This window comes from Pollicipes pollicipes, unplaced genomic scaffold (assembly GCF_011947565.3).
Source record: "Pollicipes pollicipes isolate AB1234 unplaced genomic scaffold, Ppol_2.1 Scaffold_4881;HRSCAF=5763_pilon_pilon_pilon, whole genome shotgun sequence".
Classification (NCBI taxonomy): Eukaryota; Metazoa; Arthropoda; class Thecostraca; order Pollicipedomorpha; family Pollicipedidae; genus Pollicipes; species Pollicipes pollicipes.
Window position 1 is genome coordinate 15,135,383 of NW_023596576.1, and position 25,308 is coordinate 15,160,690.

Consider the following 25,308-nt stretch of genomic DNA (forward strand, 5'->3'; position numbering starts at 1 on the left):
CTTGAGACCTAAGCGGAAGGTGGGTAGGGGGGGGGGAGGGGGCGGCACGTATCTATGTGCCCCCTTGACTGCAACACTGGTGAGATCCTTCAGCGTTCCTATTTCGTGCAATGTGGAGCGTACTGCTGTTCTGACCTTGAACGACTTTGAAAGTCTGACACTTATCTGACACACACACTACTTATATGCAACGTCGTGACAAATGGACCAGATCTTTGGGTAGTGCTTGATAAATTCTATGTGGCTACAATACATCATTGTGACAGACGCGTTTTTGAAAAGATCTCACGAACGCGAATACACGTATCGATCAAACTTGACGAATGTGTAATTCGCGCGTTTAAGTGCAACAGCCAGTGCCACCTTGTGTACGGGGTGCTCAAACCCGGAACAGACCAAGATTAGTGCTCTAACATTGTAAAAAAATATGAAATGTCTCAACCGTATGGTTCAACGTATTTTAAATTTTACTTCAAAATCAACTGGGCTTAGGTGTCACTTACTTTGCGAATACCAAAGCAAATTGATCTGATTAGACTTGTGTTAGAGATGTAAAGTATTGTTTTGCCATGGTCTTATTGGTGGTACTTGGTTAGCGTTTACTGCTGCTTTTGTAGTTTTTTAGCTGAATAATCAAGAGAAAAGCTCTCTTGTGGATGAAAAGTGTTAAATTCTTAAGTTCAAGCGATTAAGGAAAGACAATAAATGTTTTTGACCATGCAGTGATAAATAAAGATGTAATTATCAGCCTAACAAAAAATTGATACATCTCTACTTTTAACAAGAAGCGTCACATCCGCAGGGGTGTGACGCGTTTTGCGCGTGCGTGGGACCGGCGTTGCCCGTGTCGCTGTATGCGAGGGATACGTACCAACCGTCTGCGAAACTAGGTAGTATTGTCGCCAGGTAGATTTTATGACGAGCCAGGAGAGCCTGCGAGGCCTTATGGGTGCCCTGTTATCCTGACATACAAGGTGGCAGCAGCATTGTGGAGTAGGAAGTGTCTGTGACTTGTTTTCATGCATTGGCGGGAGCCCTCTTATGGCATCTCACTTTGATTGCTGTGTGATCTGCTACTGTATTGTCCGTTGGGATTGCGGTGTAAATAAAGGGTGGTGTTAGAAAGACTTGCTTATTAGTATGCACTGTTTGGTGCGCTGGGCTCAACATGTGATGCTAAACTTTTGGTTATGTCTGGCCATATAATGCACATGCAGCTGGGTGGTGAACATGTGTCTTGGAAATGTTGAGGATGTTGGGGTTTTTTGATCATGAAGTCATGTGCACAATAAGAATTTTTGAATAAGAAAGGAAGTTGCCTGAATCATAGCCAATTTCTAAAATGTGCATGGCAATAGAATTTGGTGGTGGGTATCCTGGCTTGTTAGCAAGTGTGGATTTTCTGTGTGCCTGTGAAAGCATGCCTCCATTCCTTGTGCATGAAGGAAATACATATGCAGTACACCATGCTATAAAAGCATATGTGAACATGACAAGTGTGTGGCAGGTGGTCATGAAAAAATATGTTGTTGACATATGGTTTTACATCTCGGCACTGACATGCAATCTCAATGTTCATAGCGATCGTTCTCCTTTGTGAGGGATGTGTCATGGCGATTGGCATGTGTTGTGCATTGTTTTAGTATATACATTTGTGTCATGATGGAATTGTCATGATTATGTTCAAATATGGCAAAGGTAGTTCTCTAAACAATTATTGGAGAGATAAATAGCCAGTTCCCAACTCTCCTCTAGCCTCCTCAAACCCTCTTAAAAATAATCTGATTGTTCTTGTGCCTCTTCCAACCTCCATCAATATTTTCAAAACTTGCAGCTAACCTCCTCAAGCTTCCTGTGAAATGGAAGGTGTTTTTTTACAGGATTTTGGAGGTTTTGATACCTGTTAGTCATGAAGCTTATTGATATGTTTTTTGGTGCTCCATTTATTGCCATTTATCAGGATTTATGTCAGATCAGTGCAGGGAGATTTTTTAAAGTAATTTTTGTGTGTTAGATTTCAGTGCTCATTATAGCTCATTTATTATTTTCAAATACTTTTTTCATGAAACACAACATCAAATGTCAGTTGTCATAAGTGTACCGAAGCTGTTTGGTGAAAATGCATGCAGGCAGGTGATGCCTCCTCTAAAATAGTTCCCCTGGCAGCAGATTTTGGCATTGTTCCATCTTCTCCCAATCTCATCTCATCACTCTGGAGAAGTGACAGAACAGACACTCATGCTAGCCATCACAAAAATATGTGCGCATAACCAATTTCTCTGTGGCATGTTCTGCGCTGTCTGTCACCTGTGAAATATGATGAAAAGTAGATGACTAGAGACTTAGTTAAAGCTTTTGCTTTGACAGATTTCTGGAGTCAGTATACAGACCAATAAATGGTTTTTGTATAAGTCTTGACCCTACCAGCAGGTTTATGGTAACCAGTAACAGTATACATCCTTCTGTGTCAACCAAGAATTTGCACTGGTCTTTGTATGCTAAAATGCTCAGCACAGGTCATCCATTCCCTGGATGTCATCAGACATTTAGCATAGGAACAACCAGTGAGAAAAGGCCATCCCCATAATAAGATGAATATAAGATGAATAAACAGTGATCACAGTGATCCCCAACCCATCCTGCCATAGGTGGGTGAATCAGAAGACTGGAGATTTAACCAACTGAACTACTGGGATGGACTATTAGTGAATATGAATACCTAGACTATTGATTAGTAGCATGTAACAAAATAATGTAGTTGAGTAGTAATGGAGTGTGATTGATAAAACACTGCTTTGAAGAAATGCGTATGAGCAAACTATACCCCTGGGTTGTGCCTCATTGTTGATGCTTGGTAGTTGATGGATGATTGTCACCATTGGTGTCAATGCATGTTGTATTTTGCATGTGGATCATCATTAATACAAATTAAAACTATGTTTAGATAAGAATAGTTATGTACCAGGCTTGTTTGTGCCATGCCATGTCACTAATATTGATATCCATGGTTGAAGACCTATTATGTGGAAGTTGTCTGTTGCAAATGGAGGTGAACTCCCATATTATGGCCTTATTAAGGCTACGTTGCAGCTAAAAAGACATGGAAACATTGCTTTGACATATGCTTATCAGAGTGGCACACTAAATCATTGCAGCTCTTCACATAGATTCTGTGCCATTTTCTAGTAGTCATTTTAGTAAGTTGTGCAAGGAGATATTTACAATGCATTAAGAACATGTTGGATCTAATTGGATGATAGAAGATGCGTGCTTGGTTAATGGGTATGAGAACAGTGAATATGAATATTGAGGTGAGGTTGTCAAGCCCCTTGCCATTTCTTATCAGGTGGGGGTTTGAGTAGAGTGTAATGCATACCAGTAAGGAACACTGGCGACAGGCCACTGGCCAATCAGCTGAGAACAGGAAAACAGTCACAAATTCTTTACTTTTCAGGCATTTTGGACTTCATGGATTTTAGCCATGCCACATTTATGACAGTTGTATTCATGAAAAGAACAATACAGGTGCATTGCAACAGGTCGTGATGAACTGAGAGGATCACATCATGTCTTAACCAGGACCAAGGGATATGATCAGCATTGTTTTGTCAGTATGCAAGCCTCATTCACTTTGAGAGCCACACAATTTATTACTGAATTTTACACTTCTTTATCTTGATAGTTGTGCTATGTTCTGATAGCCACTTGGTAAGGACACATGCCCCCTGATTCACCCACCTGGAGTGGTGCTATTTTGACTTCTTGTGGGAGCTTACTGTTTGCCATGAGCAAGTGTGGCCTGCCACCTGTAGTCTACACTAATGGTCATGTGGCATCAGAGGGCAGGATGACCCATTCTGAGTATTGCAGGACACTCAACCCTTGTGGTAGAATGCTGCTGTTCACCTTGAATTGTGCAATCTGATGTGCAAGAACTAGCTACCAGGCCATCAGGTGTTGTCCCCCTTCATGTCAGCATAATTACATCATATTGTAGGTGTGTCCATTGTAGTTGCTTTGAATGACAGATGCATCATCAAACGCCTCTATTGGTTATCACAATTATGACCTTTTTCTCAGGGAATGGAGAATTTATGCCATTGTATTAACTTATAACAGTGCTTGGATGGTTTGTGTGCACGTTCATCAGGTGTTGAGTACATTTTACATATTTGCTCATGCTGTGATAGCAAGTAACACTTCCGTGCTATGGAAGGTCATTAAGCTCTTCTGAGCCACTTAAGTATCCAGAGTTCTGTTTTGACTTTTCTGGGCTATGCCACCACTTACATGCACACAGACATGAGCACGGCTACAGTTGCATGGTAGTTATGAAATGTTTGTGTGTGATACTTCTACTGCAAATGGCATACATTGACCTGGAAGGTCACTGATGAAAATACATGTGTGTATGCACATGTATGTCAGAAGGTAGCCTTCAATCTGCATGAAGTTGTTCACTGTATGCCATAGCTGCTACTGCACTATGTTGTGGCTGGTGCATTATAAATGCATTAGCATTCAGGAATACTTGGATCTTTGTGCATGACATGGCCTGATAGGTACAGTTTTAGTGCTAGGGTGAAAATGAGATGTCATTGGGAAGGGGGTTGGGATGAAAAAACAATTCACGGTTATTGGTGTCATGGTACTATCTCAAGTAAGAAATATTGTGGATGGAAAGCTTTAAAACAGCCTTACCACAAGTGTGATCTAGGATCTGGATTTTAAGGGTTTGACCATAAGTTGATATCCTAGCAGCCACACTGCAGGTGGTTGACTACCCAGTCTGGTTATTAATGATGGGGTCTTGTAGCTAAAGGTATGACACTTCCACCACTCATTGATTCATTGCTTTGTCAATTTTATGATCTGTTGATCCATATTCTGTGTTGGTAGCTCTCTCATTCAGTTACTTGTGAGGGCATCAGGCATGTCCGTGATTGTATGTTGTATGTCAGGCTGGTTGGGGATGGATTCTTCTGAGTTTCTGTGTCTGGTTTTTATGTATGTACACTCTATTTTTTTTACGCTTTTTGATAGGAAGCATTGTGAGCTAACAAATGTGTATTTTTTGCACCTCTTAATAGAAAGCATTGTGAGCTAACAAATGTGTTTTGCCACTATTTTCAGATTGCAACCTGGCTGTGGAAACTATTAGTGAGAAGATATATCAAACCACAGATATGGATATGGGTATGTGGATTTTTTGTTCGTTTTTTCCAGGAATGCTTCAAAGCTGTACATGACAGACTGAACCAAGCTTTGTAACATTCCCACTCCCTGAAATACTACATTACCTCATTTTTACCTCACAACAGTGACTTTCCGACTTTTTCACAACCAATAATGAAAGTTTGAGAGCCTCTGGCCTAGCCCGCAGTTTCTCAGTCTGGAAATCCCGACGATCTAGCCGAGTGGGGCCCCGGCCAGCGGCCGACCTTGCGGCGGCGGCGTGCGTGACCGGGCCGCGTGCGTTGCAGGCCCGGAGGGCAAGCGGCCGGCGCCGATGGGCGACCCGTTCGGCGCGCAGCTGGCTGCCATCCGCGACAACGGCGCCGGCGCGCTGGGCCTGGGCGGCGTCGAGTCGGAGGACATGACCGTGCCCGATCGGATGGTGGGGCTCATCATCGGCCGCGGCGGCGAGTCCATCAGCCGGCTGCAGGCCGAGTCGGGCGCCAAGATCCAGATGTCGCCGCAGGCCATGGAGATGAGCAACGAGCGGCTCTGCTCGCTGACCGGGCCGCGCGCCGCCATCGAGCGCGCCAAGGAGCTCATCAACGCTATCGTGGCGTCGCGCGCCAACGAGCGCGACCGCGACCGCATGATGGGCGGCGGTGGCGGCATGAGCGACATGATGGTGGGCGGTGGTGACCAGCCCGGCCAGACCACCACCGAGATTATCGTGCCCAGCTCCAAGGTCGGACTCATCATCGGTGAGCAGCGCTCCGCGCCGGGGGAGGGAGGGGAAGAGCGCCGACGCAGTGCATTTGGACCGCACCAGGTGACGGGGCATTGCGTCTGCAAGGTCTGCATATTCTCTAGGGCCTTTGATTATTATGACAGCTTGGACAATGGCCAGCGGATGATGTGACGTCGGCGGCCGTCCTCCCCAAGTCCCCACCGTCATCGATGGGTGCCGCGGGGCGTCTTGAACGGGCATCGCCGTGACCTTGCCGGCGCCTGGCGATGGCGCCTGCCCTGTGCGATGACGCCGCTGAATGCGTCTCCGCTTGGCAGGTAAAGGCGGAGAGACCATTAAACAGCTGCAGGACAAGAGCGGCTCGAAGATGGTAGTCATTCAGGACGGCATCTACGCGAACGCTCCGGAGAAACCGCTCCGGATCAGTGGAGACACCAAGCAGATCGAGGTACCGGCGCCGCCGCCAGCAGACGGACGTCACGGGCCGATGGGCCCACGGGGCGCGCGGCATTTGCGGACCGTAGTTGTCCGTCACGCACGGCTCGTATGTGTGCACTTAACGGTATCTGATTAACCGATGTCTGCTTTCACCGCGTGTGAGTTATGACCCTTCGATGTTTTGTTTTCTTCTTGCTTCGTTGTATCATGTACTGTTAAGCGCGTTGGCACTTTGCGGCTTCGGTAACGCGGCGACGCACGTGTGCGTAACGCGCGGTTGTATTTCGACAGCACGCTAAGCAGCTCGTGTTTGAGCTGATGGCCGAAAAGGACAACTTCGGCCCTCCCGGTGGCAGGATGGGCAGCTTTGGTGGCGGAGGCCGCGGCTTCGGAGGAGGAACGACCGCCGAGGTATGTCAGTCGGTGGCGGCCGCTCCGCTCTCGTGATGTGCGGGGTACGCCAGCTGGACGCCCACACTTTTCAAGTAGATGACCAGAAATGATGCCCAGTAGGCAGTGCTGTTCGAAGTTAGTCATTCCTCGCAGTTGGACAGCCCAATGCCTCGTGTATGGCATATGCATATATATATATATATATATATATATATATATATATATATACATATACAATTAGCCACTTCGCCATGTTGAAGCATGTGGCGACCTTCTCGTGGTCCATTGCTTCCGGATTTGTCTTCGTCGTTTCCTTTTTCGCGATGTTAAGGAGACGCCGTAGTTGTTCAGATTAAGATGACCAGATTGCTTTTGAAAGTTAAGATGTCAAGAAAGTCTACATGGCAATGTATGCAAGGGAGTAAGTTCCAAAAGTATGTAGTGCGTCCAAATCGCGTTCGGAGCCTGCCGTCGCGGTGTTGTGCGGCGCGGCACCGGACCGGGTCAGCCGGCCAGCCGCCCGCCGCTCCCGTTCATGACAGCTCTCCGTATCAGGGCGGCGGCGCGGCTGCGTTGCAGATCACCGTGCCGCAGGCGGCCGTGGGCGTGGTGATCGGCAAGGGCGGCGAGATGATCAAGAAGATCCAGAACGACACGGGCGCCAACATCCAGTTCCAGCAGAACATCAGCGGCCGCAACGAGCGCACGGCGGCCGTCAGCGGCGCGCCCGACCAGATCGAGCACGCCAAGGTCATCATCCAGGAGCTGATCGAGAGCGTGATGAAGCGCGACCAGCAGATGGGCGGCTTCGGCGGCGGCCGCAACGGCAGCTGGGGCGGCGGCGGCGGCGGCGGCTTCGGTCGCGGGCCGATGGGCCGCGACGGCAAGCAGGAGATCAGCTTCCCCGTGCCGGCCAACAAGTGCGGCATCGTCATCGGCAAGGGCGGCGAGACCATCAAGGCCATCAACGTGCAGTCGGGCGCGCACTGCGAGCTTGACCGCCGGCCGCCGCCCAACCCCAACGAGAAGATCTTCCTGGTGAAGGGCAGTCCCGACCAAGTGGAGCACGCCAAGCGACTCATCTGTGAAAAAGTCGGCATTGTAAGTGGCTTGCTCGTGATATCGGCCGAAACAGGCCACGGATATTTTGATAGCGAACGTTGTCAGTGTGTTTGTGTGGCTTTAGTGGGGTATCGCGCCCGGTACCCTCCGTGGTGTTTGCGATGATTTTAGATTGCTGGCCTTGTCACATGAAGGATTAACTGCGTCTGGGAACACTGGCTGTTCAGTTATGCGATGGAGCGGTTCATTCCATTTTCGTGTCTGTAATGCTTACAGTTGATTTTTAACCTTACATCATTCCAGTAAGCTTTGCATTGTTTTTTTCAACTTGAATTGTGGAGGTCTACGTTTGGAAAAACGTCCATCTGTGATATCCATTAAGTTGCATGCAAAGTGAACACTGGTGCGTCTTATGACGGCGTCTCATTTTCAGACGTACGGTCCTGGTGGTCCTGGAGGACCGGGCGGTCCGTTCGGCGGTCCTGGGGGCCCTCCAGGTGGCCCGGGAGGTCCCGGCGGACCCGGGGGATACCAGCCACAGGGCTGGGCCAACAACTTCCAGAATCCGGGCGTGTGGGGACAGCAGCAGAACGACCCTGTCAAGCAGGAGAGCAATTGGAACAGCTACTATCCGCAATACTACGGCGGGCAGGGCGGCCAGGCGCCAGGTGGCGGCGGCCAGCAGCCCCAAAGCTCGTCAGGTCAGTGACAGTGGAGGGGCAGGGGCAGAGGCAGAGGCAGGCCCAGAGATTGTCAGGTCAGTGACAGTGGAGGGGCAGGGGGCAGAGGCAGGCCCAGAGCTCGTCAGGTCAGTGACAGTGGAGGGGCAGGGGCAGAGGCAGGCCCAGAGATTGTCAGGTCAGTGACAGTGGAGGGGCAGGGGCAGGGGCAGAGGCAGGCCCAGAGATTGTCAGGTCAGTGACAGTGGAGGGGCAGGGGCAGAGGCAGGCCCAGAGCTCGTCAGGTCAGTGACAGTGGAGGGGCAGGGGCAGAGGCAGAGGCAGGCCCAGAGATTGTCGGGTCAGTGACAGTGGAGGGGCAGGGGCAGAGGCAGAGGCAGGCCCAGAGATTGTCAGGTCAGTGACAGTGGAGGGTCAGGGGCAGAGGCAGGCCCAGAGATTGTCAGGTCAGTGACAGTGGAGGGGCAGGGGCAGAGGCAGGCCCAGAGATTGTCAGGGTCAGTGACAGTGGAGGGTCAGAGGCAGGGGCAGAGGCAGGCCCAGAGATTGTCAGGTCAGTGGCGGGGCAGTCCCAGGGCTCGTGAGGTCAGTGACAGGGCAGCCCCAGAGCTAGTCAGGTCAGTGACAGCGGAGGAGCAGAGGCAGAGGCGACCCAGGGATTGTCAGGTCAATCAGGTCAGTGGCGGGGACAGTCCCAGGGCTCGTGAGGTCAGTGACAGGGCAGCCCCAGAGCTAGTCAGGTCAGTGACAGCGGAGGAGCAGAGGCAGGGGCGGACCCAGGGATTGTCAGGTCAATCAGGTCAGTGGCGGGGCAGTCCCAGGGCTCGTGAGGTCAGTGGACAAGGCAAGCCCCAGAGATAGTCAGGTCAGTGACAGCGGAGGAGCAGAGGCAGAGGCAGACCCAGGGACTGTCAGGTCAATCAGGTCAGTGGCGGGGCAGTCCCAGGGCTCATGAGGTCAGTGGTAGGGCAGCCCGAGAGCCAGTCAGGTCATTGGTGGGACAACCTTAGCTCGTCGACCAGTGACGTACGGACAGGGGGAGGGGCATCGAAAGCTGGTGGGTTTGTGCCGTTGGCGTCCCCCAAAACAGCGAACAAGTCCAGATGAGTGAGGTGATACTGTGAGTGATAGTGATGCCATTGGGTGAGAGCTGAGATAGCCAACTGGCGTGTTGTAGTTTGGCAGTCCTACTCCAGTCAGGCACGTGGTCACGTGACATGGTGGCCACGGTATGGGAGCATGTACCGCATCTCGTAATCATCTTTCGTGGGTCGGTAGGTAGGTTTTCGTAATCTGATACCTACGTTATGGTGGATGCCGTCCCTTATCTGCTATATTTTCGCGTGCAGTAGCAAGGTTTGTCAGTCACGCGACCGGTGCCTATACCCGGACCTGCTTCGAAGCTTTCGGCGCCTTTCGCATGGTTAAATGTTAAAAAAAAACAGATTTTTCATGGGTTTGGTACCACCTCTTGTGGATTCCACACCAATGTACCAGACCACAGCTTATGAAACTAAAGGAAGCTCGCGCACGTGATCTACCCAGCTCTGCTTAAGTTTGATGGCTGGTTGGCTATGCCAAAATGACCTACGCGACCTTTCATATGTCAGCAAAGTAAGCTGATAAAAAACATGCTTTCATTTGCGTCCAAAAAGTAAAGTGGTAGGGTTCATCATAATCTTAGCGAAAACGACAGTTTGGATGACTGCTCTCAGTCTTTGTTATGTTGCTGTACTAAAACCCGTTCTAACGTCGCCTGGAAGGATTCTGTTGTGATCGACGCACTGAGACCTTTTACGTCCAGCAGTAATGACTGTCTCTTCGACTCGTCATAGGACGTGTTTTTTTTTCTTTTAGGTCAGTTGCACTTCAAGTGCAAGATTTCAACCGATGTTGCATTGACTTTCAGTGAGCTTTTGTGACCCAATGAGCCAAGTGCACGGACAATGACAGTGTTCACTGTGTGTGTAGTTTACACCTTCAGTACCACAAGACAAGAACACGTAGGACAGGCGGAGCTAAGGGTGTTTTACGGCGCATCAATTTCGCTTATGTCGCCTTCCAGGCTTATGGGGACGAGGTCATATGTCAGTGATCGGACGTGTGGGAACGTTGAGGGTACATGCGGTGGAGAGGGTCGGAAACTCCGCTCTCACCTGTCCCAAATTTCGGCATGATGTGTTCCGCGGCTTCGTCGGTGTTCTTTGAAGGTGAAGGTGCGGTCTTTGATCAGCCTGTCACCGCTTTGATTTAAGCATATTCTCTTTTTCTTTTCCTGCGCCATCCTGTTTTGCCTACCGTGTCCTGAAGCCTCGGCAACTATGGCTGCTCCATCTTTGCGAGGATTACGAGTCATGTAATAATAATCGCCGTAGCAGGGATCATCCCGTTCGCGGAAGAAATGGTGGGACGTTTTCCGTTGGCCACTCCGCTGAATGATGACTGTGTGCACACGAGCGGAAGACTGCGTTGCCGACTACAGCCTCGGTTTGTTCATGCGTAGATGAATTATAAATCTCGTTTAAGTCTTGTATTAGACACATTTGCGAGGTGTGTAAGGTTTCCCTTGAAAATGCCCAGTCTCAAATTCAATGTCGAATGCGTCATCAAGTAAAGCCAGAATCATCGCCGCCGTTTCTGATCTAGGCGGGTACCGTGCGCAGCGGCGTGCCCATCAGCGTGCTGCGCGCGGCCGGTGTGGCGGCGGACGCGGCCGCCGTCACAGCTCCGGTGACGACGTCCGGCCGCTCACGTGGGCTCGCTCCGTCCGCAGCGGCCGCGTCCAGCGTGAATCCGCAGACGGGCCAGCCGGACTACAGCGCGCAGTGGGCCGAGTACTACCGCAACATGGGCATGGTGCGCGAGGCGGAGGCGATCGAGCAGCAGAGCAAGCTGAAGACGGCCGGCAGCGGGCCGGGCGGACCCCCGGCCGCCGCCGCCGCCGCCGCCGGGGCGCCGGCCGCCAACGGGGCGCAGGCCGACTACAGCGCCCAGTGGGTGGAGTACTACCGCTCGCAGGGCATGATGGACGAGGCCGAGAAGCTGGAGCAGCAGATCAAAGTCTCCAAGGTATGTATCGAGGATACGCGACGGCAGAGGGGGGGGGGGGGGGGGAGGGGCGATGGATGGCAGCCTGAAGCCTGGCAGCTGCGGCTGGTAAGGCGAAGGCTGCCGAAGCCCGACTGGGACCCAGTACTGTGCTGGCAACACGTTTCAGGGGCTGGCATTAAATATCGTTCCTGCGGGGGGCGTGCGGCGTGTCTGAGTGGCACGCTGACCACTCGGTTGCCCTATGTCCGTTCTGCCCGTGTGGGGCCGCCATGCGCAGTACTCTGACTAGGCCCGTAGCGTGCCGCTTCACCGTGGGGGGGGGGGGGCGGGGCACTGTACGACCAGCTGGCTCCGCAGTGCACGGGGTCCCCGCGCGCGCCCACCGCTGACCGCTGCCCCGCGCCGCGTGTGTGCAGCAGCAGTCGGCGGCGCCCGCCTCGTCGGCCGCTGGCGGAGCCCCCGGCGGCTACCAGCCGCAACAATACAACTTCGCCAGCGGCTACGGTGCGGGCACGCCGGGCGGCTACGGACAGTACGGCGCGTACCCGGGCGCGGGAGACAACTAGCGCCCGCCGCCGTCTCGGCGCTGTCGCGACGCGTGTCTGTAGTGTCGGTGAGTACTCGGCCGCCGGCGCCGGGCCGCGCCCGCAGGACCAGTTCCATCCTAGTCGTGGCCACCGCCCGGGCGCAGCGGCGGCCGGCGGCGTTTCTCGCTGACTGTCCGCGGCGTAGAGGGTGACCCTCGCAGGCCTGGCGCCCGCGCATGTGGGGGCAACGTGCGTGCACGATGTCAGAACCGGCTCAGATGCATTATGTGTGACATGGTTTCGACGGTTCCAATGGCGTAGGTGTTGGGTGTTCTCTCGCCGAAGTCATGTTGTAGTGGGCTATGGAGGATCGACAATAATCCGCCAGCCGTCAGACGCCTCACTGAGTCGCCGTCCACGGCCGCCGTTTGTAAACGTGTTCCCTCTGCTTTCAGATACCCGATGTGCCCTGTTCAATGAGTACATTGTCTACCAGTTGTTTTGTTGGTGTATGATTTCCGCTGCTATTCACTCATCCATCTACAAGGGCCGGCGCGCCGGCCGGCGCTCGTGTCGGGCTGCGGCTCTCCCACTCGTGTGCGTGTTTTAATTCGTTGTATGAGGCCGGCCGTGGGCCGCTCCGCTCCGAGCGGCCTCGTGTTCCTTAGCCGCTCACTAAGCTCACGCCCGGCGGCGGCGGACGGGCGCGGCGCGGACGGCGCGCGCGCGCGCGGCGCCGGCCGCCGGCTCTCTCTGCCCCCCTCTCTGTCGTGTATTGTCTGCCACGCGCCGTAGGTGGGGCGCGCCCTCTGTGCGGGTCATTGTGGGCTGGGCGGAAGCGGCTGTCAGGTGCCAACTGATGCGTTTAAATCTTTGACTCGATCTCCACAGTGCAGTGTCGTTCTTGAAATTGTATGCCATCACTAGTGAATTTGCATTTCAGTGGTCAATATTTGATTTGTCGTGCTTACTGTGGGATTTGCCTTGAATCTCTTGACGTGTGAGGCGATGTTGAAATTGCTTATCGTATAGCTATGTCCCGTCATGTGCATTGTGGTGCTTATATTACACGACCAAAATATCGACGCCAACTACGAGGGGCAAATCGTCCCTTCACATCTAATACGCCTAGCGTACAAATGACGCGTATCTGCGAGGCATTACAGTTGTCTGCCTCACATTGTTAGTGTTGAATAAGTAAAATGCGTACAAAGTAGCAATTCGAACGTCATCACCTTTGCTATTGAGTGCGGCCGTAGTTCGTCCATGCGCATACGGCGCGCCGTGTTGCAGTGTTCCACATGTAGAGCGTACACGCCGGTTGGGGTGGTCAAACTGTCGCAGTGTTGCATGCCTTCCTCCGACGAGAGGCCGTGCGTACCTGAACTTGGAGAGCGGCCATCGTGATTTGTCCATGCTGAGTAGAGCGTGCAGCGTAAAATGTGTCCCCAGCATATACTTGAGTGTTGTTGATAATATTTTCCTCGTATATCCCTAGCAAAAATCGTCACGTGCCAGGTTCTCATTGCATAGACGTTGATTTTGCATCGTGCTCGCCTGTCAGTTCAGTTGTATGAACGGGGTCGGTTTTGTTCTGTTTTGGATAGCTGTTTCACAAGTCGTCACCCCGCCCCCTATATGTCACCCAGTGTTATTTGCCGCCGCATTAGTGTGTCCACGGTGGAGAGCGCCTCGCCCGCCTCAACTTTGTCTTTGGATAACATGTCGTATATGAACTTGCATATTGGGTATTTTTGATCAATGCGTAGCGTGACGATATTGGATTTTAACTCAGGGTTTCGATTGTTCGGAGCCGCCGTTCTGCCGGGCCGCGGCGCGACACGCCGGGTGATATAGTGGGCGGCGGGCAGGGGCGCCGTCCCGCGGCCCGGGCGGCGCCCCGCTCGGCCCCTTCGAGCCTGCCTACTTACCGTGCGGAGGGAGAGGGACGAGCGAGCGAACGAGCGCAGTGCCGTATCTAATGTGCGTGGTGATCCTGTGCATGTCGAAACTAGCGATTGGCACCTGACAGCCGCAGCCCCGGGGTCTTCTATGAGGTACTAGTTCGGGTCTTAGTGTGTGCTTAAGTTGATAACGACGTAGTGACGACATCCGTGCGTGTTGTGTTTTTGGACCGTTTTTCTAAGTCTTTCATACGGAAAATTTATGTGCTGTCATCCGTTCGATGTAGTTGTGACCAGGCGGCCGCGGGTCCGCTCGCCAGCCCCCGAAGACGTCTCTAATAAAGCTCACTGTCCGCCGAGGCGCTGTGTCTGGCCACCGAGACGGACGGACGGACGCGGCGCGCGACGGACGCTCAGTGTTGTACGCCCGCACCATATGGAAACAAAATACAGCTGTACGGAGTGGTTCGCGGCTGTCGCGTGTGGTGCTCGTCCCCAGCCGGCGGCTCGTCCAAACACGGCGCGTTCACGTGCGGCGGTGCTGTATTGGTGCGCCAACACCACTCGCCATCTCAACGTCACCACCTCACTGATGCCGCCCCGGCGTGTGCTCACAGCGAGGGGCGGTCACGTGGTCGTCGCTGTACTGATACACCGCTGACACGGCGCTGTGGTACCAGATGTACTCGCGACAGAGAGCGGCCACCAGGTCTATGCTGTGGCACCAGACGTACTCGCGACAGAGAGCGGCCACAGTCTTTGCTTTGGCACCGGATGTACTCACGACAGAGAGCGGCCACTAGATCAATGCTGTGGCATCAGATGTACTCGCGACAGAGAGCGGCCACAGTCTTTGCTGTGGCATCAGATGTACTCACGACAGAGAGCGGCCACCAGGTCGACGCCGCAGTGGTACCCCCCGCCGACTGCCGCTGTAACGCTGTGACATCAGACGCGTTCCTCACAGAGCACACCGTAGCATCAAATGCAGCCGGGGTAGTGCAGCCGTGGTGTCAGATATACTCGCGGCAGAGCGCGGCCATGTGGTCGACGCCGCACGCCACCTTGGTCACGCGCGCCGGAATGGAGACCCGCAGAGGGAAGAGCCGGTCCTCTGTGTGGCCCAGGCCCAGCGCGCCGTGCTGGTTGTGGCCCCAGGTGAAGAGGTCGCCGGCGCTCGTGGTCACGGCCAGATGGTACAGGCCCGACACCACCGACACGGGCACGCTGTCTGCCGGCGGAGAGGCGCGCCACGTCACCAGTGCACGCCACAGTTTACTTCAAGGCTGACCGCCGCTCGCGCCGTGCCGCCCGCGCACGACTGTGGGGGGGGGGGGGGGGGGCGGTCGCCGCCTAACGGTCTGACGCAATCGGCAACCGGGCGCGACTACAGTCGTGTCGATTCGGTAGCGGTGCGTGTCGCTGCGCCGCACCCGGATCGTGGGACTGGGATCCCGGGCTTCTATGTCAGCGAGAAAATTGTAGCATTCGGCCCAGGCCGGCGCACTGAAAGAAGCGGACAAAAACAGACCGCCCGGGCTCTGCGGATCCGCGGGGTCGTAGTCGGCCGTCGCGGATGTCGCCGCAGGCCGTGCGCGCCGTGTGGTGCTCACCAGGGGCTGAAGTCGTTGCGGCCGAGCAGTGCGGGCGGTATGAGGGACGGCTCCTTCGACACTCCGCTCCGGACCCTTGCCGAGCATGCCGTACCCCCACACGTACACACCTCGCCCTTGTCTGCGAGGGGTGGAGGGACTGATCAGGCCGGGACATGCCCGGAAGCCCCCACACGTACACCTCGTCCTTGTCTGCGAGGGGTGAGACTGTATCAGGCCGGGCATGCGGTACCCCCACACGGTACACCTCGTCCTCATGTGCAAGGGGTGAGACTGATCAGGCCGGGCATGCCGTAGCCCCCACACGTACACCTCATCTGCGAGGGGTGAGACTGATCAGGCCGAGCATGCGGTCCTCCCCCCCCCCCCCCCCACGTACAACCCCGTCCTTATGTGTGAGGGGTGAGACTGATTAGGACGGGCATGCCCGTACCCCCCACACGTCACCTCATTTGCGAGGGGTGAGACTGATCAGGACCACCCAGCCGAACACAATCCACGAGTGGCATTGTCAGGTAGCTGGTCATGAACACTGGAATCGATGTGGTTGTCACAAGAACTGGTTCGCAAGTGCAGAGTACTGCGAGGCGTTTCATCCCAGCACCCACAGGAAGTACGTCAAACAAGCGCTGGCTGAAACCCGCGGTGTGCAGGCGAGCTGCTTACTGCATCTGAACGGATCTGGATCTGAACCAATGGTGGGCACGTCGGGGGCATGACAGCCAGGTTTGCGATGCCACGGTCTGAACCGTGGGGCGGGTAGAGCGCCGTCCCAGCGGTAAACCTGTTGGCGCCGGTGTCCGCTCGCGGCGAGTGGCAGATGCAGCGCGCTCGGGGCACGTCGGCGCGTGGGCCCCCATTCCCATCTGCAGCGCCGAACTTCCTCGGCAACTTTATGACGGATGTCCGCGTCATGGATTTGCATTGCACACGGAAACTTCTCAGCATTACTGGGTTACCGTGCTGCATCAAAACCGCCCCCTCCCCCCCCCCTCCCCGTGGATCGGGACATTCGGGTGGCTTGCACACTGTTCACGACCGGCCACACTTGGCAAGGGTTCGGATCACAACGCAGCTTAAGCGGTCAACTCAGGTAACTTCCCTACAAACCGTGAGGTGCAGTTTTCTGGATCTGCCCTCGGGTTACGTGGCGCGCCACCATCTCGGGTTCCGTGGCGCGCCACCATATCAAGACACTGACACAGCGGTACTTCATGTTCAAGTGACCGTACAGGTGCCCGTGAGCACTCGATCAACGACGGAGGCGCACGCGCTGTCCGGTGACGACACAGACGTCCACACACTGATAACAAGGGCGCCGACAGCGTGCCTACACTGACCGTTGATGAGGGCGCACATGGTGCCGGCGCTGGCCACGTCCCGCACGCGACCCACGCCCAACGGCAGGCGACGCGCCACGCCCAGCTGCTGCTCGTCCGTCACAGAGCCCAGCTGGCCGTATTCGCTGTTGCCCCAGCCGAAGACGTCGCCGCTCTCTGTCGACCGCAGGACCGGCGACGGCGTTATCACGCGCTGCCAGCTACAGCCGGGACGACACCCGTACAGCACCGGCCGTGTGACTGGGTGGACCAGCGGCGAAATCGGGAAGCAGGCGGCTCTATTAATGGCCCAATGGCTTAATCACACCGTTTGGACGAAGCCAGTCCTGCTGGTCAGACCGGAGAGTAAAGTGCTCTTCACCACACGCTTATTGCACCCTGGAAGCTCGACTCTCACAATGAGTGACCTGTAACCTGCACTAACAGACAACTCGCGTGGGCATTCAGCGGCGTGCCGTGGAGCCTAGAGGATGCCTGATTGCGGCCGATATCGACCGCCGACAAGGCCGGCCGCCCGCCTACGCGCACCGCACCGAGCGGGGACGCGGCTGGCCAGGTAGCGCCGCGCCGCGCTGCCCCCTCCACCTCCGCCTCTCACCGCTGACGGCGAGCACGCAGTCGGCCGAGCAGGCCACCCGGACGATCCGCTCGCCCTCCACGTCGCCGACCACGGGCCGCGGCTCCCAGGCGCTGGCGAACCCGCCGCGACCCGTCTGGCCGTCCGCGCCCCAGCCGCACGACAGCACGCGCCCGGACTCGGTCACCATCAGCCTGCAACGCCGCCGTGCACTCTCAGTCACAGCCGCACGACAGCACGTGGTCGGACTCGGTCACCATCAGCCTGGAATGCCGCCGTGCACTCTCAGTCGCAGCCGCACGACAGCACGCGGCTGGACTCGTCATCATCAGCCTGGAACACCGCCGCACAGTCTCAGTCACAGCCGCACGACAGCACGCGGCCGGGCTCGTCATCATCAGCCTGGAACACCGCCGCACAGTCTCAGTCACAGCCGCACGACAGCACGCGGCCGGACTCGTCACCATCAGCCTGGAGCGCCGCCGTACAGTCTCAGGCACGGCCGCATGACAGCACGCGGTCGGACGCGGTCGCCATCGGCCTGGAGCGCCGCCGTACAGTCTCAGTCACAGCCGCATGACAGCACGTGGTCGGACACGGTCACCAGCACCCTGGGGCGCCGCCGTACAGTCTCAGGCACGGCCGCATGACAGCACGCGGTCGGACGCGGTCGCCATCGGCCTGGAGCGCCGCCGTACAGTCTCAGGCACGCCGCATGACAGCACGCGGTCGGACACGGTCACCAGCACCCTGGGGCGCCGCCGTACAGTCTCAGGCACGGCATAAGGCGGAACCGAAATAGCCGATGTAATTTGATGTCAATTGCGTTGAATCTAACGAGCTGGTCGCATTTTCGTTCCCTGAGTCTCTGGCACGATCGCCAGCACTTCTGATGTTTTTGGTCACCAGAAATGGGATTATCGGCGAGCAGACGCTCATTCTGAGCCCTGACAACAAACAACACGATTTCGGGAGGAAACAAAAAAAATTGCAATATGTAACCAAGGTCCCCAATGATACATTCTTGCAATTAAATCCAACGCCGTTGATACCGAGAACCTCGATTAACTTGAATGCGTTATTTTAGTGGTCAAGCGTCAATAAGCAGCGATTTTGGAGCTCATGGCCACAGCGTACTTGTTCCATATGACGCGCAAGGAGTAACTGCAAACAGCTGTGAGCCTTACAGAGCACAACAAAATCATGTGTCAAAAGTGATTACGTACCGAACGTCCCCTACCACGCCTGCTTGAAGATTAGGACTGTACTCGATTATGCAGCATAGTTGCCCACGGTAAACCAACAAGCGGCCTATTGCAGCTATAAGCCCGGCGTGCTGTAGGCGGGACTGACGTGTTTTCCAGCGTGCTGTAGGCGGGCCTCACGTGTGCTGTAGGCGGGACTCACCGTGTGCCCCACCGGGCTGTAGGCGGGACTGACGTGTGCTCCAGCATGCTATAGGCAGGAACGACATGTGCTCCAACGTGCTGAAGGCGGGAGTGACGTGTGCTCCAGCATGCTGTTGGCGGGACTGATACGTGTTCCAGCATGTTTTTTTTTTGCATTAGAGCCCCTTCGACCAGAAATGATCAGTTCAGGGCTATGTGATGAAGGAAAATGGTTAAGGTGGAGCAGACTCGCATGCGCCTGGGGGGGGGGGGGGGGGGGCGGGGCAACCGCCGGGCTTTACCCCGCGCATGCGCGCTGGGTACCCGGTCGGGGTCCCCCCTCCCACGGGGCTCTCAGCCCGCTCGTGGCTGACGCATGCAGCCTGCCCCGGACAGTCGAGGTGTCGCAAGGATGCAGGATGAAGCAAGATACGAGGATACGAGGGACGAATGTATCGTGTTCCTGCATGCTGTGGGCGGGAATGACATGTAGTCCAGCGTGCTGTAGGCGGGAATGACGTGTGCCCCAGCGTGCTGTAGGCGGGACTCGTGTGCTCCAGCGTGTTGTGGGCGGGGCTCACGTATGCTCCGGCGGGACTCACGTGTGGTCCTGGCCGCAGGTGACGTCGCGCACCGGCTCGTCCAGCCGCACGCGGTGCACGGTGGCGCTGCCGCGGTACTCCTCGCGCTCCACCACGCGCCGGCCGCACTGGCCGTACGCGTTATTGCCCAATGTGAACACGGCGCCGCCGTCGGTGACAATGGCCGTGTGGCCTCGGCCGCATGCCACCTGGCGGCAGCCGGACATACCAATAGTGTCATATGTCGGCGCCAGGACGGGACTGACAAGAACGGGCAATGTGACATGGGACGTCTGGAACCTTGCAAACCTGTCGACCGTAAGACGCAACCGACGCCGACGGGACACGCGAGCTTCCTTCCACACGCCGACAACCAAACTCCGACGTCAACAAGTACGCAGGAGCGGACACGGGTGCCACGGGGTTCAGTGCAACGTCAATGATACTAAGGACCTCGACTGACTCAAATGCGCTATTTCAGAGGCCAACTGTAGAGCCGGAGCCGGAGCCGGCGGCTCATCGCATACGGAGGTCAACGAGGAGGAGGTCATATGCAACAAGCGGAGCTATGTACTACACACGTACTCCACAGAAAGCTGGTACATGTATGGTGCCTGTGGGGGTATCTCTTGATTCTGATACCAGTCTGGTATGTCACTCTGGTCTCAGTGCAGATGTAAATGGCCATACGGCAAGAAATACGTATGCCACACCCGTCTTCAATATAAGATTCTGAACGCCCACGATAGCGCATTCAGGGAACGCAATGCATTGCTACAATGCGCTGTTCATGTTTCAGCAAGATCAACTGAGCTCACCCTGGTGACCTTGACCCGTTCGGGGTCGTCCAAGGGCAGCGCAATGGGCACAGGCGCTATGACCCTCTCCAGTGGGTGGCCGGCGCGGGCCTCCTGCAGTCCTGCCCAGCAGAGGGCGGCACATCAAACAGAACCGACGACGAATAGGGACGTATTCTACCACCAGCACATTCTACCCACACGACGAGACGCTGAAGCTTGTGCCACTTTGGGCGCACCAATAGCTGCAGTCATCTTCAACGCTCGCGACATTAGCGGCATTCCGCTTTGCAAGAAGTCAGAATGCCGTGGAGTGATCTGCAGTCAGGATAATCCAATGTATGGAGCAACACTAATTTACTCAAACCATTAAACTAAGCGCTATCCTCTGATGAGAACGAAAACTGATGTTGAAAAAGCCTGCGTTATAACAGGAAAATTAAGCAAGATGGTTATGACATCGGTATCATGCATCTCATCGCATCGCATGTTGCATCGCAATTACGCAATGTTAAGTTTTTGTGCCGAAAATAACCCACCTTCAAAACATCAAGAACAATGGTTGGGAGATGTTACAGGACTGCTCGCCGTTTTTAGCAATTCTCATGGCCGGAGTATAGGTCAACTGATAACTGACACATTGGTCATGTGTCCGAAGTGGTAAAACATGTTATGTAGCCATAACATTGCGTTGCCAACCATGGGGAACTGATAGGGGACTGATGCATCGCACCGGTATTTACTGCCTTCTCGGTGGGTGCTGACGCAAAAAAAGAATAACAATACAGCCACGTTGCCGCCTTTAACGTAAACGTTAAGTTGACCGGTAAGGGCAGTGAAAAAGTGTGGGAAACCAAAACGAACGATAGGGATCGGGATATACCTTAGATGTCTACGTGGTGCGCGTGTATCGTAACATATTCTCGGTAGGCTTAATCCCTTACAAGAAATACCACTAGCGACCGCACCGCCGACATAAACATAGCCCCGAATGGTCAATGCCGAGCACAATTAACTATGAGGACACTGGGCACCACGCAATGAGCTCGCAAAACAATCAGCTACCTACCGATCTGTGAGTCGGTGTTGATACCGCATCCGAACACCTTATAGTCGGGCCTATTGACAGCCATGACGGTGAAACCATACCCGCACGCCACATCGGTAACCTGCGAAACATCACGTATGTGAGCCACGCATACCATGCAACACACGAGACGTGCAGTACGACAGAGTGGCCGTAACGAGAACGAGCGCTGAGATTCGAAACGGCGTCATGGTACATACTGCGAAAGCGACCTCTACAACCCTCTTTCCCGGGAGTTGGTCGCATCGCCTTTCTGGCTACGTTCCATAAATAGCACCGACGTTTTTTGGTCGCCAGTGAAGTTCATCTACTTTAAGTCCCTACGTCTTAAGTGTTCCGCCGATTCCACATATTCTCAGGCAGTACTTGGCCTCGTGTCACTTCACTCGCTTGTAAGGTGAAATTGAGTATTGAATTCGCTTTTCTAACTAACCTACGCGAGAATAAAATTGTTCTGGTGCAGCCTCTCCGGATTTCCGGGGTTATCTCCCGAAACTTGCCGAGTACGATCACTAGGTTTGGGTTATGTACTGGGCTTTATCACCTGTTTGTGGCAGAACTGTAGGTTTCAACCAACATGATAGGGCAACCACATATTGTCTCGCACCCATGGGTTCACCCGACAAAAAAGTGGAAAATCGGTGCTATGCTGAGCATTCTCGCCACTGCACACCTTGCGTCGCTATATTTGGTGGCTCCGAAGTGGTTATGCAAGGTACGTCAGAGTGGTTATGCAAAAGTCATTTCCAGCCAGCACGACGTCAGGTCCAATCGTAAAGGATACATCAAATGAACACCAAGACCCATATCATACCATGCCACGTAGAGTACCTTGTTCAGCTCAGCAAACCCCAGCCGCATCGGCCGGTGGAGGTACGCATAGGGCTTCTTCCCGTTTCTAGGTTTCAGCAGATTCTTGTTGCCCAGGGCACCCAACTCAGCATAGCCCCACGTGTAGACACGGTTGTCCGGCCGCGTGGACTCCGATATATACTTGATAACTGAAATAAGATGCAACACAGTCGTTATCACACCAGCCCTACTGGCATGCCGCAGTGCACCTGGTGTGGCCTCACAGCCAGTGTTGCATGGCTGACACGGTCACATATCGGTCTTCACCGGATATTGGTAGAAAGGGTTGTCTAATGCTTCAAATAAACCTGCCAAAATGCCAGGTCATTTTGACTCGCTGGTCACAAGATATGCATGGAGGCGTTTTCAAAACTGGAGCTGAAATTGGTATGCTCTTAGTGCCAGAGCGACCATCATACTACAATACCTATTATCAACATAAACATTTTCCAGACAGCAATGCTTTGTACAATAGTCCTAAAAATTGGGAAATCCCCCCAGCCAATTTGTACAGTGATGAAGTGATTTCAGTCAAAGGTCATTGTTTCAACATCACATATCTGTTTCTAGCTTTTTATTTAGCAAATGTCACCCTTCATGCATTTCCTTCCCAAAGAAAAGGAGGCCAGACTGATTCTCAAGCAATGTCCTTCACTGATGGCTATGAAATTTGAACAGTTCATGACAAATTGAAGTCCCACCAAATCTTCCCTAGTAAACTCACAAACATTTATTCCCCTGCATCAAGATTTCTCTGGAATGGTGGTTGGAATTCAAAAGGGGCAAGTGCATGAAAAGTCAGTGTGATCCATTTACAAAAGAAATAAATATAGCACTCATAGCCTTCACCACAATGATGTGCTTAGCCATGTGCCCACATTTACATAACTCAGGCCAGGGCAATTCAAAATGGATTATTGAATCAAGTTTGGGTACATCCATGCAAATAGCATTTGTGACATCACAATTCTTTGAAACTGCAACTTCTCACATGCTGGAGCTGGTAGTGACCATACACAAAACTTTCATATTTGTGGCAAACATACACTGAAAATGTTCCAGCAATGTTCCCAGCATCACATGCATATTCAATACAGGAAGTTTTTGCAGCCCTAAGTATAATCTTCTGTACTTTTGCTGCACATTGTTAAAGAAGGATAATGCAAGGGCAGGGGTGTTATTCTATTTAAATGATTTGCACTAAAGGGCACAATGACTGCCTTTATCACATGCTCCTAATCAGGGTGTAATTCCAACAAAATATGGCAGGTAGCAGCCCTAAGGAGGAAAATGGTCAACAGCCTGACCCCAAGACACACCAAAACCTAGCTTATGCCCAGAATTTGCTCCCTTTCCTCTGAAATGCATGGAGATGGAGCTGGAGCTGCCTTCCCCCCCCCCCCCCCCCCCCCCCCCCCCAATAAGGAACTGCAACCCAGTGCAAGGGCCTGCACAGAGTACATCATATATGTGGCCATGCTTTCACAAAGAAAAGCACCGCTTCGAAAACAAAAAGAGCAGCATGGTGATATGACAGACCTGGCAACGCATCCTCCTGTTCAGTGTTCCCAGCATATTTTCTCTTTGAGAGTCTCTCACTCCAGTATTTCACGCCTCGCGACCACGACAGTAGCTTTGGTGAGTTTGGTGTAGCTACAATACACTTGAGGGAGTGCAACATGGCCCGACACGTTGCACTTCTGAGTGGATATAACACATATATCAATTAGGATACGGCGGCAACGATGCACCAATTACGCGCGCAGGCCTGTCACAACATATCGCATTAGCGCCCCCGCGCCACTGCTATGCATGCTGTGACCTGGTCCAAGGCCGTGTAATAAGGCAGGGCCGCGGATTTTGCCCGCACTTCCCTCCACTATTACAGTGACGTCACAGTCACATCTTGGCATCGCCGCAGCGCATGCATTACTGTCGTGTCTGCCACACCGGTATACCTACGAACATGTGTGTCTGGTGCTCGCCACAGGGCACTTCAACAGGTCTTCTCAGGAAATATGGAAGGGGGATTTTTTTGGCGACGCAGAGTGTATAATAGCGAACATAAGCGTAGCAACTGGGAACCTGTGTGACATGGCACATCTAGGTTCTGAGAATGGCAAACATCGAGTATATGGCGATGCATTGAAGTTGGCCGGCCCACAGCTGCTCAAATCCAGCCTGGCAGACCCGCCCAAGGTCAACCTATTGCTAAAGAAGGAGCTGAGCAACACCAGGGTGACCATCTGGATTGTCGCGCTGAACCTCAGCACTGTGCAAAGTGGTGCGCCGGGTCCCACTGGTGTGCGTTTGAGGTAGTTTTAGATGACGAGGGTGGTGTAGGGGAAAGTGGGGCGAAATGAGGCACCCGGGTTAAACGGGCACCCCGCGATTTCGGCTGTTAGAGGTGGCGTCATCTGAAATCAATGGTTGAAACTAAAGCTTCTCTGACAGAGGACGGAAATGACGTGCACCGGGCCTTTCTGTCGGCGGCCGTCATTGGAGGGGGGCGTGAGTTTTCGCTTTCCATTTTTTGTTATTGTTTTTATGGTGATTTGAACGTCGTTTATTCTACGAGTATACTGAGCCGTGAATTCAAAGTTGCTGCGCTTTGATGGTGTATGCATGCAGATTCCTTGCGAGCAATAATGCATTTTTCGGCCAGCTTACGTTGCGTGTCGAATCGTGTTGTTAGCGTCCATGGGGCAGAATGGTTGGGGCAAAATGGGCACTCGGGGGAAAATAGGGCATAAAAGATCCCGTTTTGCCCCACCTGAAATATGACTATTGCAAGGAAAGTTTGGCTTGAGTAAGCCATGAACACAAAACAAAAAACAAAAAAGTGTTATTTTCTCTGCTTATGGGCAAGACCCAGCAAATGGTAGTAAGTTTTAATGTTTATTTATCATGTTGTGCCCAGAAGCACTGCTAACTCTAATAAAGTGGGGAAAACCTTACACTCTCTTTAAACATACACGATTCAATGTTTTGTTTTTAAATTATTAAATAGTTCAACGGTTCCTTGTTCCTTAAACATTAGGACACTTATTGGTTAGTATAACAAAGAAGTTGTTTCATCATATCGCCCTTAATAT

The 25,308-nt window shown here is 53.6% G+C and overlaps 2 protein-coding genes across 3 annotated transcripts; one reads left to right on the plus strand and one right to left on the minus strand.

The window, feature by feature from the left end:
- Positions 1–806: 806 nt before the first annotated feature.
- Positions 807–12,733, plus strand: LOC119100732 (far upstream element-binding protein 3). Of its 2 annotated transcripts, none has more exons than XM_037223828.1 (10): positions 807–890; positions 5,134–5,196; positions 5,484–5,936; positions 6,241–6,371; positions 6,653–6,772; positions 7,310–7,855; positions 8,250–8,517; positions 11,270–11,565; positions 11,964–12,160; positions 12,530–12,733. In XM_037223828.1, exons 2-9 carry the CDS (start codon positions 5,187–5,189, stop codon positions 12,111–12,113), a joined length of 1,974 nt encoding a protein of 657 aa, XP_037079723.1. In that variant the 5' UTR covers positions 807–890; positions 5,134–5,186; the 3' UTR covers positions 12,114–12,160; positions 12,530–12,733. The 2 variants fall into 2 exon arrangements, with proteins under 2 accessions (XP_037079723.1, XP_037079724.1); XM_037223829.1 differs by having other exon boundaries at positions 7,334–7,855.
- Positions 12,734–14,918: 2,185 nt separating this feature from the next.
- LOC119100024 (RCC1-like G exchanging factor-like protein) lies at positions 14,919–24,011 on the minus strand. Its single transcript, XM_037223139.1, has 9 exons — positions 23,753–24,011; positions 22,193–22,362; positions 21,344–21,443; positions 20,296–20,396; positions 19,499–19,686; positions 17,530–17,702; positions 16,932–17,087; positions 15,751–15,783; positions 14,919–15,209 (listed from the first exon to the last, which is right to left on the minus strand). The coding sequence occupies exons 1-9, from the start codon at positions 23,892–23,894 to the stop codon at positions 14,992–14,994; spliced, it is 1,281 nt and encodes a 426-aa protein (XP_037079034.1). The 5' UTR covers positions 23,895–24,011; the 3' UTR covers positions 14,919–14,991.
- Positions 24,012–25,308: the final 1,297 nt, after the last annotated feature.

What these genes read in the sequence shown, in the direction of transcription:
- LOC119100732 (XM_037223828.1), top strand. An exon ending in GAGGAGGAACGACCGCCGAG is followed by an intron (nt 6,773 to 7,309) that starts GTATGTCAGTCG and finishes TCTCCGTATCAG; the next exon opens with GGCGGCGGCGCGGCTGCGTT. An exon ending in AGCAGATCAAAGTCTCCAAG is followed by an intron (nt 11,566 to 11,963) that starts GTATGTATCGAG and finishes GCGTGTGTGCAG; the next exon opens with CAGCAGTCGGCGGCGCCCGC.
- LOC119100024 (XM_037223139.1), bottom strand. Translation starts at nt 23,894, where the DNA reads ATGTTGCACTCCCTCAAGTGTATTGTAGCTACACCAAACTCACCAAAG. An exon ending in ACCTGCGGCCAGGACCACAC is followed by an intron (nt 17,703 to 19,498) that starts GTGAGTCCCGCC and finishes GCGGCGTTGCAG; the next exon opens with GCTGATGGTGACCGAGTCCG. An exon ending in GTACGTGTGGGGGCTTCCGG is followed by an intron (nt 15,210 to 15,750) that starts GCATGTCCCGGC and finishes CTCCGCCGGCAG; the next exon opens with ACAGCGTGCCCGTGTCGGTG.